The 16,906-nt window shown below is 31.6% G+C and overlaps 1 protein-coding gene across 1 annotated transcript; it reads right to left on the minus strand.

The window, feature by feature from the left end:
- Positions 1-7,713: 7,713 nt before the first annotated feature.
- Positions 7,714-10,134, minus strand: LOC131847179 (clavesin-2-like). The gene has a single exon (XM_059196660.1). It carries the CDS (start codon positions 10,032-10,034, stop codon positions 9,045-9,047), a length of 990 nt encoding a protein of 329 aa, XP_059052643.1. The 5' UTR covers positions 10,035-10,134; the 3' UTR covers positions 7,714-9,044.
- Between the last annotated feature and the right edge of the window lie 6,772 nt (positions 10,135-16,906).

Here is a 16,906-nt window from a genome sequence, read left to right on the forward strand (position 1 = left end):
GAAATATTCCCAATATTTCGGTATATTTATTTTCTACGATTTAATTATACAAAAACCGTAAATGTTTATTTACGTTTTTTGTATAACTTTCCTTACTTAAAATAAAGAAACAAACAGACACTCGTACCAGATATAAAAAGTCGATTTTGAATTGAAGTCTGTTTGTGTTTTAGCTCTTCATTTACTGACAAGTATACCCAGTCTTAACCAAAGAGATTAGAAGATTTTTGGTTTTCTTATTAAATAACTAGCTACTCGATCCGGCTCCACACGGGTATTTATGTATTATATATACAAACTTTCCTCTTGATCTACTCTATCTATTAAAAAAACTGCTTCAAAATCCATTGCATAGTTTTAAAGGTTTAAGCATACATAGGGACGGACAGGCAGCGACAGCGATTTTCTTTTATAGTACGTAATAATGATGACAAATAATGTAAAATTTCTTAAATACTAGTGATTCCTAATATACTTTCTTCAGAACTAAATCCATCCATCTTTCTATCATCCATTATCTAATCCATCTTTATAATGTTAGTATTGATAAAACAAGATATATACTTTTTAACGTATATTATTATGTTCCTATGTATATATGAACTAGAATTCACAAATATATAATAAAAGGCACTGCAAATCAAAACTAATGCGATAATCCAGCCGTTGAAATATAAAACATGTTTATAGTCTCTACTACAATAATAGAAGTAAGTCTGATAATTGTTGGTATGTAAACTCTTTATCACATTCATAATATTAGGACTTTAAGAGTACACAGTGATAGTGATATTAAAACTGTTAATATAGAACCTTGGGCGAGGTCGGCTTGAACTAAGTATATCAAGGCTTTTATACCTATGTATAATAGTACGATATTAAAGTAAAAATAATGTTTGTGAAATAAATTTGTAGTAAAGTAAAAATTAAATATAACCAACCACCTTCCGCGTTCCGCTCAGAAGCTGTGCAGCGCAGTGTCGAGCTTGTTTTGTAACTTGATACTGACACCTGGCGAGGAAGCAGTACAGTGTCGAAAGAGAATTAATAGACCATGGAACAGACAGATTGTCCGCAAGTATAAGATTTAATTATGATTTACGAAATAATAGACCCACGTCTTGTTCTAGTAACAAAAATAAAATCGTGAGATAAGATTGTTACACGTTTCCGAGTAATCTGTACGACAAAGCTAATCTCGGGTACTTTCGTTATCGTTATGTTAATCCTTATCTTGAGGAAGATTTGTATCATGACAAGTGTATTTAGAAACTTATTTAAGTTTTAATAAAATTAGTTTCCGAACAACATGGGAGTCATTGCGAGCAAACACTGTGAGTTAAAAAAACTGACAATAATATTTCTTGATAAAAAATTTAAGATATCTAGTTTTTCTTAACAACATCTGTCCAGTCTTTCCTTCGTTATATACCCAGGTATCACGACGCTTTGTAGTGTTAAACTACAAATACCTAACGTCATTGAATCTCAATTTACTTATGAATCATTAATAATGTGAAGATAAGCTAGTCCAAATGATAACTTACTTAACTGAATAATACTCTCGTAAAACCTTATTGTTTCAGAAATCTTAAGCTATTAAGGAAGACAAATAAACTAACATGCAAGTTTGTACTTATCTACAAAACTGTTATATACCTACTAGGTACATAAGCATATATAAGTAACTATATAGAATATAAGTCAGTACATATCTGGACACTAATGTAGTGTACCAAATATAAAGTATAGTGATAAATGTTTAACTTATGTCGATTACTATTTTCCGAATTACCTATTGAAATCTAAAATGTATTCGTTGGTCATTTATTTACAGAGACAAGAGAACAAGTAATAATTAATATCCTTTCTTAGATCTTACGCAACTCATCATTTCAAGCAATTATCTTCCAAAATCTGTGGGAAAGACTAAACGAAAAAGATAAGGATTACTTCGCATCTACCATAATTTACTACAAATTATACCCAATTCATCAAATTTATTCCCTTCCATGGCCACAAGTTTGGACTTTTTAATTCTTCGTGTCTTATTGAGCATATAAAAACTCTGTTAAAAAAAAAGAATGTTTTATTATTTTAATGATGTATACATAATATTTCTTATTGGTATTACTAATAATAATATAATTTACTAAATCAAGTACCTACTTGTTCTATACTTACTGTCTTAGTACTTATTTATTTGAATGCTTCTAGAAATACCATTTTTTTTAAATAGTAGTTCTTAAAATCTATCCACCACATATTAACAAATTTCACACTGGCTAGAGTTTGGACAGACTAGACATTACCAACACGATCAAAATAAAGCGAGAGTGGAAATCACTGGCAACAAGATCCCACTAACATTATAAATGTGAAAGTTATCTATAACTCATGCCTCAATGACTTTAAGGGAATTATACAAAATTTGGTACGCAGATATCCATCAATAGCTACATTCAAATAGACCATGTCTCTCTCACGCAACTTTGGAAACAGCCAATCTAAAACAAGATTAAGATGTAATAATAATCCTGCAGTAAACCTTGATATATTTTCATGTCATTTTGAAATTTTATAATTGTATTTTTTGGACACATTATTTTTATAATATTCTTTTATATGTTGCTATAATATTATTACCTCTATTATTTTTCAAAACCCTCACTACAAGAACATCTCTCACTCATCAGAAACATAAGATATCTCCGCTTCAATAAGTGTATTTGAATTAACGTGGAAGAATTTACAGTAATCCACTGAATTAATTTAGTTCGTTATCGATTAGATGTATATATACATTGACATACAGAGTTTTCTGATATCAGACAGATGATAGATTCGATTTCATGATGTACTGTTTGTATAACGTTGTAGTAAACCACTACACAATGACGACCTCTAACGAAAAAACCATAAATAATTAATTGTACTTGTACTCGCAATGCCTATAAATGTCTTATTTCATTCTTTGTCTCCAAGATCACGCTTTGTTTCGACTGATGAAACGTGGAACAATGGCTTATTTATTTGTTTACGGATCAAAGCACCTGGGCTACACAATATGTGTGGGAGCGGTCTATAATATTAATAACATACATAAACTGATACAGGTCACATATCACTGGATATAGACAATACACAAAAAACGTTTTTTATATATTGTCTATATATCAATAACTTTTTTCTGTATTTAAATTAAAAATCAAAGGAACTATATATATATATATACATATATAGGTATTATACAAAAATTTTCCTTTACTTATATGGAATTTTAGTTTAATATTTTCAATTGTCCAAACTATTCATGCTTAGTATAATGAATTTTATAATGACAGGGAACGTTTATTAAATTACTTCCCTTACGTTGTTTAGATTTATAACGTCTGACCTGGCAAATAAGCTGAGCGCTCGCCTGATTTAAACTGATGCATCATATTCAACAAACACTACTTACATCACACAGAACTCTGTAACGCGAAAAGTACCACTCATACATTCCTATTTCTAATGACTAAGAAGTCATATATACTCTGTAATGATACTGTCATATAACCAAATTACTTTGAGGGTGATAATAGGAAAAAGAGTTGATATATGCCATACAACATATATGTATATAATCTACTTGAATTTTATTAATACAAATTTATTACTTTAGTGGTAGCATATAGAGTAGGTAGGTACGTGTTAGTATTAAATTAATAATCACGAAGTATCTAAGATATCTGTGGTTAACTCCTGTATAGTTTTATATTTCTTATCTAACCACATATAGTCTTGTTTGTCTGACCAGTGACCACATGACATTGCCTAACAATAGTTCATATTTCTTTCAAAACACGTCCAACTTCTTCTTTTATCATATACCCATAAGTGATCTGATTGCTTCCACGTACTTTTATCATTCTCTTGTGACATACTGGTTACTATAGCGTACACTATTACCATTAACCAAAACAGTAAACATGTTCGTAGAAACAAATATAAACATTGTAAATAGTTATCTACATGAGTACCTCAGCCTCACCTATTTCAGTCATCAAGCTGCTTGCTCTTTATTTTTTTTTATGTTTTGGTTAAATGTTGAGATAAATGCCGTGGAATTAAAGAATATTGATATAATCCAATATTTTACATATTTTCTATAGAATAGGATCACATGCGTGGCGTCACGGGCGTTACATGATGACTCGATGCCCGTGGTGCTGTTCATGTATATGTACAAGCGATAGTTACCACTTGCCTTAGGTTACTTGCGTTACTTACGACCGTCGCGTCGCGTCGGTTTGTTTTCCATACCAATTACATGAAGAAAGGATGGAACTTAGTATCGGACTCTGTCAGAACACCTTCAGCTACTTCTTACTGAAATTTCATAACTAGTATATTTAATACTGTGTGATCTGACTGAATTGTGAAATTGTGTTTTTTATAATATTAAAAATATTAAATCATTGTGTTTCTGTCATGTAGACTGAAACACAATGATTTTATCAATCAAAGAAATTTGAAGTTGTGAACGCCATACATAATAACGAGCGAATAGACAGATAGGGAAATCGTCCCTATCTGTCTATTTATTAGGTTATCACGTCAAAACCTATAAATACCTAGATATTGAATCATATCCCTCTTTGATATTAGATTCTGAATGTTAATGAAGATAACACTGGCATTATAGTAAATCAATAACCACGTGTCTGAACAGTTTCGTAAAGTAGGTCATCATCGTCAATCCAGTGTTATTATTTAGAAGCTAGTAGTTTCTGATCTAGTAGTTCAAATTCAACTATATAAACTTATATCTACTCGTTACTTAATAGTCATAAAATAGTTAATTTTTTAGTAATATTTAGTGTTTTAAATGTTAGTTTTTTTATATTATTGACCACCTTCGTTTATCCACATGGTACAGTCATCAATTAAAACCGGATTGCGTTAGTGACAAAATCGAATAGACAGTAATTCAGCATCTACAGTTGTTTAGTAAGAAATATTCGGTGACAGCCTACGCTCAATAAAATATAAATTACAAGATAATCGTGCCTAGCTCGCATAGATTTTTAATATATTGCATTGCTTAAGAACTGAAGTTTTATTTAACGTTATATTCAATTAAACAATTAAATTAGCTTAAGTGAATTTAATTATACTTAATGAGTGGAAATGCAATGATCTTTAAGCAGTAAATAATGTACCAAAAATTGTAATGTAATTAATATGCATATTTATTTATTTTTATGTTCTATTTGAACAATATAGATCTACTGTATGTATTAAAATACACAAAGAAGTTTCAAATCAGTTTTTCAATTGAAGAGCAGGTGCAATAAGTCGTTACTGATTTAGCAGCAGCTGTTTCGATTTCGTAAAATACATCATAACACAAACCATAATCTGTGTTTCGTTGTTACTAATGTTTAATATTTGAACAAACTATATCTGCATTACCGTGCATATTTACAGCAGGTAGGTACAATGATATAGATCTTTACACTAAATAAACTTTGTATAATACACCTACATGGATTCTTTTTTTTTCAACTATTTCTGGTGAAAAGCAGCATGCTGTGTAAGCTGAATTTCAGTTTCGAAGAGTGAAGATATATCTGTGAAATTAAGAGAATGATTATGTCTTAGTCCTCTGAAATAAAATTCATGAGACGTAATGTCTATGTTATTCATGTATATGGCAATAGTTGCCACTTTCTATCAGACAAGGCATAAATTTTTTGCCATACATAAAAAAGGCTAAGGAGGACAATTGTTAATTGGACTATTTTTTATCTAGACAAAACATAACAGATCTTTTGTATTTCAAGATAGAGAAATAGATTTGATACCTTATTGCAACTTTTTATTTTATTAGCAGAAATACGTACTTTCTTTCCGTTGCGGCCATCAACGGAAACGCAGTCCACGTGACTAACATGAGCGCCGCGTCCGCGTCGGCAGCGTCGGCGCGTACGCACTGCGCACTCAATTCACTGCCCATTGTCTACGCCTTCCATAACTCCGGATATTATGCTACAGCTACCATAGTTTACCATACGTGAGTCGCCGAGCTCCCCTAATATAAGTCTATAGTACTCTTCTATGTTTTATATAGGTGGTCATGTCATTCATTTCTTTAGCATTTCATTTCATTACCTTTTATTCACGCTTTACTTTATAAATCATCATTTTGAATAATTACGAATAATGTAAACTATGTATCCATGAGTATATCTATTTATATTAGTCTGAGTAATATCTATGCATTATATGTAGGTAATTAAAAATAATCAAAAATAAACATCATGAACGTATCGTGACTAGGTACAAGTTTTTCTTAGATTTAACTAAATACCTACCAAATATAGCTTAATAAAAAAAAGAATCCTAATTATATTTATCTATTATGATATTTAGAACCCTATTGCCTGACGTTATTAAACTTATTAATAAAAATAAAATAAATATCACATTTTGAGAATATTTCATTTAGTTTAGAAATTTTATCACCGAATCCAATCGAGTTTACTTTTATGTGTTCATCATAAATTACTGTTGCGTAGAAAAATAACAGGAAATAATAGCATTTCTCTTTTGGTCACAGATGACAGGTATAATTTTAGGGTTCCGATCCAAAAAGGTAAAACGGAATATCTACTTATGGTATGACTTTATCCGCACGTCCGCCCGTCCGTCATAACGCTATAAGTCAGAAACATTTAAATAGCCCTACTAGCTTAAGTAGAGTATGATATGAAAAGAGTTCATTGGTAACTACCAAACTCGATTTTAATTGCTTTATATTTTGCGTAGATTTTAATTTATATATATACATAAGTCTATTGAAAAATGTAAAGGGAAGGATAGAAAATAGATGCTATTAGTTTTTCTAAAATAATTTCTTTTACTAGCGTATCCACTAAATAGATTTTTTAGCCAGAAATACCCTGTTAAAATACCTAAACGCTAAAAATATTAAAATACCTGTAAGCTGTAAATACAGACAAATATCGAATTTTGTAGCCACATTTTAATTACAACAAGAACTACCCTACCTCTACTTAACGACGCTACCTCAAATTTATTTTATGTACGTTATTTCTTATGTATAAAAAAAGTAAGTGGTGCTTATGTAGATATAATAAGTGCGGTATTAAACTTCGTTAGACTAAAGTATATAAAAAAATAGCTAATGTGTATTATTGGTTCTGATCACTCTATCTAACTCTCCAGCTCGCCCTTTACCAGTTTTGTTAAAAAACAATATTATTATAACGTTTTCCTCAAGAACAATTTCCAGTCATTAAATACGTAATACCTACTTCCACAAGGCTGAGTAATAGGCAGATAAGTAGATACCTAGATTGTCAACTTGACTGACGATGATGTATATATACATCAATACACACTGAATATTACTAACTATTATCAGTTTACAGGCTTATAGAAATACATACATACATAGTATAGTAACAACAAGAAACCTTTTACTTACGACCTTCGGCGCCGTGCAAGGCAGTAGTTCTTTGTAGTCTAAAATTTCAACTTAGTTTAGTTTCTTTTTGGACAACTATGACGACCTCGGTGGTCTAGCCGTTAAGCATAGTGAATTATGGTCGGAAGCAATAGTCGTGTGTTCGATCCTCTAACAATAAAATTACTTGTAAACCAAAACAAATCTGTTTTATTGGTTTGGGTATTTTTGTTTTTTATAATATGTCATGTATATCTACTTAATACAGGTATATATTTAAATAGCATATTATACTTAATGTCTAATAAACAAAATAATATTGAAATTGAATTCATTTATTATACAGTAAAAATATCAGTGTTAAAAGCAACTGTTTCAGTCATATTTTACATACAAAATCCACTTATCGAATGCATTATAGATGAATAATTACAAACCCTATAGAAATCATAATAATAAACAGTACAGTAATATCGCATAATGTCACAGCATTTATTTACAAATAATATTGTCAAATAGAATAAATATTTTAGAAAGAGAGCTCACTGGAAGATTAACATAAAATCTGTAATCATATAGGTACTTATTCCTATATGTCAATCATTTTGATTTCTGTATAGTCAATGCTTATTATCTTCCAATATGACTTACTTAATTAAAGATAACAAACAGTACATAGGTAAGTTGCAACGCAATCGATGCAGGATGTTTTATATTGGTAATTCTAAGTAGTTTTAAAGAAAATACTTTTTTTTAATCATTTTAACTACTCAGCTGGATAAAAATGTTGTTCAGTCCTTATAAAGTCGCTCCTAATTGGGATTGTCATAATAACATCACGTATAATTAGTGCCACTAAAGATGATGGCTATGATAATATGGAAGAATACCTTGCCTACTTCGACAGATACAATACTTATATATACTACTTATTTTCAAAATATTTTTTATGGTAATCCAATATTTTCCAAACATTGACTTAAACATAATAGTAAATGCGCACTAAGCCTCACATAAAGCACTTGTATACGTAGTGTCTTAACTAAATATGATATAATAATGAGATACTGGTTGATAAAATATAATTACTTGAATAAATAAGACAAATCTACAAGAATGCGAGAAGAATTCTTTGTGCAAAATGCAGAGATCCAACGCTCGCGCGCATCAGCAAACGAACGTGCCGGGTGGATGCGCTGAATCGAGAGCTCGAGACCGTTACAACGACCACGTCTCAACCGGATGCGGGGGATGCGCCGACTTAAATGCCCCCGACACACGATAAAACCATGCCGACACTCTAATAACCAAGAGAAACTCAAAATTACTCCACCACACACACATCATTACGTACCTAATGTCACATTATGTACGCAATATTTTCCAATCACTATTTAATAATACTTTACATGCGTTCTTACAAACAATAAATTAACAATTTACACTCAATATCACAAATACGCGCGCCAGTAGTTAGGTTATTCTTAAAATGCAGCATTATAATGGCATTTCCGAGCATAGAGCTGTCCATTTTCCACATTATGATCAATAAACGTGGTATCGAAGGTCAATCTTTATCGCGTAGTAATTCTGACTTTGCACTTTTTTCACTGCCATGAAACGAGAAGTTGGGATTATCCTTTTGTTTGTATGCTTTATCTAATTTTGCTGACGGGAGATCATTCTCCTCTACAGCTTCTGATGCAGGTGCAACTGACACTGTGTTTATGTTTTCACCCCGACAAAACTCCTGCAACCAACGCTGTGAATTGTATGAGGGTCCCTCGCCTCCAAGTTCCGCTGGAAGTATATCCAGAGGTAAAGAATCGTGTAATGTGGATAAATTATTTCCATGAAGTATAATTCTCTCCCGCGTCCTTGCTTTAAGGTACGGCTTTATTACGGCAAGAGCCGTTTCAACATACCAGGGTTGCCCAATAAAATGTATACTTTTAAATCTTACAGGCAGGCAATCTTGCAGACAATCGATCATGAGCTTTAATACTTTAGCTTGCAAACTACAGGATTGTTTAAATGTGAATTCAGTCCAGTCAACGATAATCACATATCCGTTGGCCTGATTTTGTACGTCGTTTAGTGTCCGTTCAAGGGTGAGTAATAAGGCTCTGTAAACGGAGAGTAAGGTGCAAGCATGAGGTGTCCAATTGGATGCAAACATAATCAACACACACCGGCCTCGACGGTCTCTCTCTGCTAGTACACCTGGTATTCCATCTCCAAGTGCTCTTAGAACACCGCCATCTGGCGACGCCCATAATTCTGGATGTTCCCGTCGATACTGGTGATAGCGCACAAGTAGCTCGAAACTCTGCTGAACATCATGCTTGCATGCATATAAAAATCTTCTCAAGAAATTGTCATCTTGACACCGGCTTTTGTCGCGAAGAGCTAGATTGAGACTTGAATCAACAGCCTCTTTTAGTCCTGCCAGAGCTCGTTGTCTGTCGCCATCGGTGAGACGTTTTCTGGCTATTTCACATAGTCGCTCGTTCTGCATCTGATGCAGCTTCCAGTCGTACTCTGCATATTCGTTCATGACTAGTGTTTGGTATGAGTCATGCAGCCTTTCACCAGTCTACGGTAAAGTTGCGCGCGCGCCGCCTGGTGCTCGAGGCCGACTGCGCACTGTGTTCACGCCGCACGCCGCCGCCATCGCCATCCGTTCATTAAACCATATAATGCTACGTTCACATTGGTATCACTGCTCGCTCAAGTTGACTCTCATTAATAAATTCTATAGGGCCCTTAACACCTAAATGCTTTATTAAATGCATCCATAAGATTTAAATTACACCTATATCCCTTGGATATACATGTACTTAATCTATATTGCATTTGTAAAGTGTGTATATTATTCATAACTCATTAAGTGATAAGGTTAAAACCTCAGGTATTGATTTAATTAGTAAATTATATATGTGTTAAGTTTATAATACTATATAACATAAATATTGCAATATACATATAATATTAATGTATGCATAATTCTTAATATTTTATCGGATACGCCTTAGAATTGAGTAGGTTTATTAGAGTTCTGACTTAATTGCTCGAGCAAGTCTTTATAACTAAGTTCACCAAACAAACAAAGACTCATGAATGAATTTTGGTTAGTATAAATAAAAGTAACTGGACTTCCGTGATAATCATTAAGAAAGTCAAGTTACTTTTTTTTACGTATATGACGTATACCAAAATATGAATAATAGTTTAGTAATAAAAATATGTATTTGTTTATATTAGTGTACTGGATTATTATCAGCATGTAAATGTAACTGCACCGGCGTGGCGCGCCAGTGTAAACGAGGCAGAATTTACCCAACCCGAACAAGTTATAAATAAAAGAAAAATTGAAGGCTGGCGGTATACCGGTCAATTGGCTGGCTGGTTTCTGCGATGACGTATCCACAGCGAGCAAGCAGGATGCCTAATAAGCAAATGAGTGAGACAGAATTGTACTTTGTATCCATTATCTCTATGAAGCCTTATATGTAACATATAAACGTATGGCCGAAAATCGTATAACGTCCGTGCTTTGTTCACTGTATTGAATAGTTGGTAACCATAACAAGTAATCCTTAACGTCTTAATGAATTAACAACTAGCTACTTGAAAATAATCGCTCTTGCATGCTTAAAGTAAAAAGTTACTCGACAAACTAGATATGTAATATATATAGAAATTGTAGATAATAATTAAAACCAATAAATAAGAAACTTCTTAATAATCAATTTTCAATTGGCCGTTGAAAACTTTTAAAGTTAAAGACATCAACGACTTTAAACAATCTCTACTTTACATGAGGTAAATTGAGATGCTAAATGCATATTTTAATTTTGTATTAAGATAATATTACTTAATTTATCTAACTGTAAGTATAATATACAGTTATATTATAATGAAACTGTAACACTATACAAGTCTTAATTAGAGAGAAGACCAAGAGACCCAACTGATTACAATATTCTTTTGTTGTAAGTCTGTTTACTGCAGGTACTTTACATTCCTAGAAATGTTTGCCGATAATTGATGTCGGTACAATTACATTAAGGTCGATGACTTTTAAAAAAAGTGAACCGTGTTGGTGCATCGTATGGTCGTTGGCCCCATGCAGTGACTAGGCTGAACGCTGACGCGCTCTAATGTAAAAATAGACTTGTCTGTCCCCACAGGAACCTATTCTCTAGGTTTACTACGTTCATTTTATATCAAAAGTAAATACGATTATAGCAAGATATTATAAGTTAAGTTAAACCAAGCTTTATAGCTTGTGAATAAGGTTATTTTTATTAATTTATAATAATTAAAAGAGTTATAAGGTCTCGTCAAATATTAAAGTCTATATACATATTAAATAATTATTATTTGTGAAAATCAATTGTGCATACAATTAACTATGTGTACTAACTATATCTAAATAAATTTTATGTAAATATAATTTTCAGACCTTTTGTTGTACTTTCTAAATAATGCATAACATCGACCGAAATATATATAATCCATGCACGCCTTTTTATACTGATATACTTGTATATGATGATAACACGTTTGATAAACAATCGATCAACGTAATCAGATATGTCAGAATAAAGAGACGTTATCGTATTCCTTACAAAATTGTATGTATATATACTATAAGTACCTATACATGTATATAGTAGTACTATACCACTAACTAGGAAGTTTTCCAAGACAAACGAAAACGAAAGTGATATTCTGATGATTATTTTATATTTTACTGTTTTCATGACTTTAGATTGAGTCTGTACATTAATTGGTACCTAATGCTATCTAGATTTTATCTTAGAATTTTGAGGTTATTTAAGTAATGTTCTTTAGTTACATTTGTTCGAAAACTGACTCTATAAAATATGCACTCAACTCCCAGCAGATAGGCAAATATTATTTACTCCTAATATGTATAAGTCAAAGAAAAAGTCAGGACGGAGCACTAATTACAGCATAAGCCACTGTTCAACAAATGAGTAAGAAAAGTATAGTTATTTTTTATAATTTATATTATTACTAATATAAATGCGAAAGTGTGTCGGTCTGTCTCTTTGTGACTCTTTGTTCCACTATTGAACGGATCTTAATGAATTTTGACATGAAGATCTAAAATTACAATAGTCTCAAAAATCTAGAATGAATAGAAAACTCCGACGACTTTCAGACCATATCACGGGTAAGAGCAAGTAATTTATATTTCATATGCCGTAAAGAAACAATCCTGTGTATACTCTCACTGTTTTAAATAATTAAATAAATATCGACTTTGTAAATTTTTTCATATAGGTACAATGGTATTAGAATAATTTAATTCCTCTTTTCAATAAGAAGATAAAAAGGTTTTATTTTACAAATAATATAATAATGATGTTTTCGTGCTCCTACATATGTTAATGGCAAGTACAAGCAGAGCATGAAAGGCAATTAATTTATCAGGTACTAACAAAAATTGTAACCAAACGGTATCTACTAAGTGGTAGTTGATCAGACAGAATTACCTTTCAAACCAACAATCCCTTTAGCCACAATCTCCTCTTCATTGTTTATTTAATGTAAATATGCGCAAACTGTACCTACGTGAAATAGAATTTAACATTCTGCTATGTATGCGGTACGCTATAGAAGAAAATGTTAAAACTAAATAATTACATTAGATTTTCAAGGTCAAATTTCCACAGATACCTACACTATGACTAATACTATGGAAACTAATTTAATTATCAGTCATTTTAAAACATTTGGACCAAAAGAATTTCATTCTACTCTAATATACCTACTCGTAGATTTTAACACAATCTATTACCAAATCTTGGTGTGAATAAGATGTCGTGATAAAATATTTTTATGTATCTCAATAAATAACAATTGTCACCAATGGAGAAATACATATACCAGAATACATTCCTATGTACATATATATAATAGGAAAAAGAGAATTTTATTTATTTACTATTATTGTAAGTTGATGTTGATTATGACAATAATATATCAGATATTCCAAACCTCACTTCATCTCAACAATTAACCTCCTTCTGCAAAAGAGTCACGCTATCTAAAGTCTTTATAGTTTTCGGTTTACATTATACCAACTGCCTACTTAATATTATAGAATATATATCACTTTCTGTATCCCAATATTAATTTATATGATAAACAATCTCATACCTGAATAAATTATATTTACTTGACATCAATAGAAATGACCAAAATAGTTATATAACACGATCTAAAAAAAATACGTATTTACTTTTGTGACTACAATGAATTTTAAACATTAAGTACCATATAATATCTGCAGGTTTCAAGGTAACTTACGTTTGTAATGTTATTGTAATGTTAAAATCTCAAGGTCAATATGTATTCTAAAACGTAGTTAACTCGTAATCTATAGTTTCATAGTATAAATCTATGTTATGAAAACAACTACACTAGGTAACTTCGCAATGATAATCACGATATACTCGTAATATATGGACTCTTATGGACGATAATGAAATGTTGCACCCACCTGTGCTAACGGTTTACACTGGCGAGGCACCAGTGAAGAATGATAAGATGAACATGAGGTCAGATCAGGTAGCCCATCGTGGTAAATTCATCATGAAATTTATCGTGATGGTTTCAAAGGGGGCCCATATAGAGGTCAACCTGACATGGTACACTGCTAGCAATGGGGTTATTAGTCCACAACAAACAACAGTCACTACTAACAATCCCCTACCCCCCTGTGTATATGGTTCTGACCTGTATTTTTGAATATATGTATTTAATTCAATTCAAAATTCCACATATGTTCTTTAGGCATTGAAAAGGCAAACAAATCGAGGGTCCATATCTGATTTTAAATAGTAAGCATAAGCATAGTTAAGACAGATGGTGACATCAGTCATTAAGACATTATGAATATCATAATAGATGATATAAGACATTTATAAATGTTATCACCTTATGCTCTATACTTGACCATAGTACCCAATAATTTTACTACCAATTGTATAGTAACTATAACACAAACACTGCCTAACTTGGGACTAGGTTAGGTTAGGCTACGGTTAGCTAAGCTACTCTATTTCGTTATCTACTAAGATAATCATATCCTGAAATAAACTTCAAGATTATCTAATAATAAATGTTTTCCAATTTCTCTATACACCTATTTAGGTGTGAGACATTTAAACCTTTCAGATTTCGTTTCATAGAAGATTTTAGAGCTTATTAGAGCTAAACAGTCATGCAATTTTAAATTAGAATGTAGGACATGTAGTTAGAATGTTAATAACTTCGTAATTATTTACATACACTTACTGACCTAGATATTTAAATCCCTGTCCATAACAAAGTGTACAGATACTTTATTCATTTACCGAACAGAGGGTAATCTGTATTCCTTTGACAATCTCTACATTATATGGTCAGAATTCAATATCATCTTTGATTAGAAATATAAATAATTATTGATTCTATACCTATACAGCTGCATGCAAATGTGCCATACCTCCCGTGAAATCGGGAGAGAGTAGGCCTACTGGAGCGCAAAAAGTAGATAATTAGATGTTGTCTTGGCGTAAATAAATATTCTCGATCCAAACTGAAGGGGAAATAAAAAAATAAGCTTAAATTTTTACTAATACAATTGTATTAGCTACATATTATTGTAATATTAGAATACCTTCACTATATTTATTTAATGTGGAGACAAAGGAAACAGTAATTTGATGTAATAATAATCTATTCCTAAATAAATATTTTGCAGTTACTTGAAAATAATATATCTTGGCGATTTAGTAACCCGAATTAGAAAAACCTAAAGGAAAATTTATTGCCATTCATGAGAGTTATATAAATCAGAAATAAAAAAATTGTACATACCTATTATTAGTAATAGCACAGATAACATAATAGAAATAGTAATAGTCTCTTGACTTATATGTACTTTGAGAAACAATGATTATACTCAGTTAATTTCATCACTATAATTAAAATCAATAAAATGGAAACATATTCAGTTTGAAAGTCGCAAGCATTGAATCTTTTGTCGACCTTGTTGGTTTGGTAGTGATCGTTTCACGTACTGCCTCACCTTCGGAAGATTCGGTCGCGGTAGCGAGTTCAATTCTCTTCAATACAAACATATGTATATATGTATTGTACATTCGTGAGTGAGTTTGTTGGTATTCGTCTAGGCGTTGTTTCTATACACCATATAAATATGTACATATTTAAGTACATATATCATTTGTCTACGGCTCTTGTTCCATATTACACTACTTAGTATGACACTAAAAGGCACTGTGGGTTAGTTCATAGGTAGACTAAACTATATACCCACATATAAATTTTAATAATACATAAAGTTCTCGTGTAGCGGTGTTTGTTACCAAACTCCTCCGAAACGGCTTCACCGATTTTTATAAAATTTTGTGTCCATATTGGGTAGGTCTAAGAAATAAGGGTGAACCACCCATGCATAACTAGTAAACTATATAATTATTTTTACTATACCTAATAGTATTGAAAATTCATAGTTTAGATAAAACAAATTTGTATGTAGGAGTGGTGGTATGTGTATGTGTTACCTATTTGTCTCAATAATCAGCATCACGTACTTCTGATAAGAATAATAAGGTTTTTATTTTCAGAAAGCATAATGATGTGCTATTGTCAGTAAGTGCAGTATATTCTACGAAGCACATAATAATCATGATTAGTCCTCTAATCAGACCGTAAGCTTGATTACTACTCCTCATCTAGATAAAAATAGCGCTAAATGTTTAACATTAGGCAACTACCTACACATTGTTGTATAAAGATTATTTACACTTACAATTACTAGATCTGTTGATAAATAAGTCACGACTCCATCATGAATCTAGGTTCGTTCGTTATCTATACATCGAATGTGGTACAATTCACCTCGGATTATACCTAGATCTGTCCATCTGTCCACACACCTACATTGAATTGGTTGCCAGTGCACTTAAAGTGATCTTAATAGCATTGCTCCAACACAATCAAATACTTACATCATACATACATGTTTGAATATAGTAGGTATACAATTTTGTAATAAAATTTAGCACAATTAAAGTTTATGTAAAAAAAAAGCTCAGAAAGCTAATATATTTTTTTATAATAAGAAGGCAAAAATACAACGGCCTTGTTGATCTAGAGGTTTAACATACTGCCTTACTTCCAATGATCGTTGATTCAATTCCTCGTACGATGCTAAAAACTATTTACATGAACTTGTTTGTTCTGGGTGTTTTTGTATAATTTATATATTTACAAAAAACTATATATTTATGTATTTCATCAGTTCTTTAGTATCCCTATCCACAGACTCTGCTTATTTGTGACTAGATGACGCTATGTGAATTGACGCTGAGCATCACTAGTATC

Source organism: Achroia grisella, unplaced genomic scaffold, assembly GCF_030625045.1.
Source record: "Achroia grisella isolate CSIRO2021 unplaced genomic scaffold, CSIRO_AGI_Agris_v1 utg516, whole genome shotgun sequence".
In the NCBI taxonomy this organism is placed as follows: Eukaryota; Metazoa; Arthropoda; class Insecta; order Lepidoptera; family Pyralidae; genus Achroia; species Achroia grisella.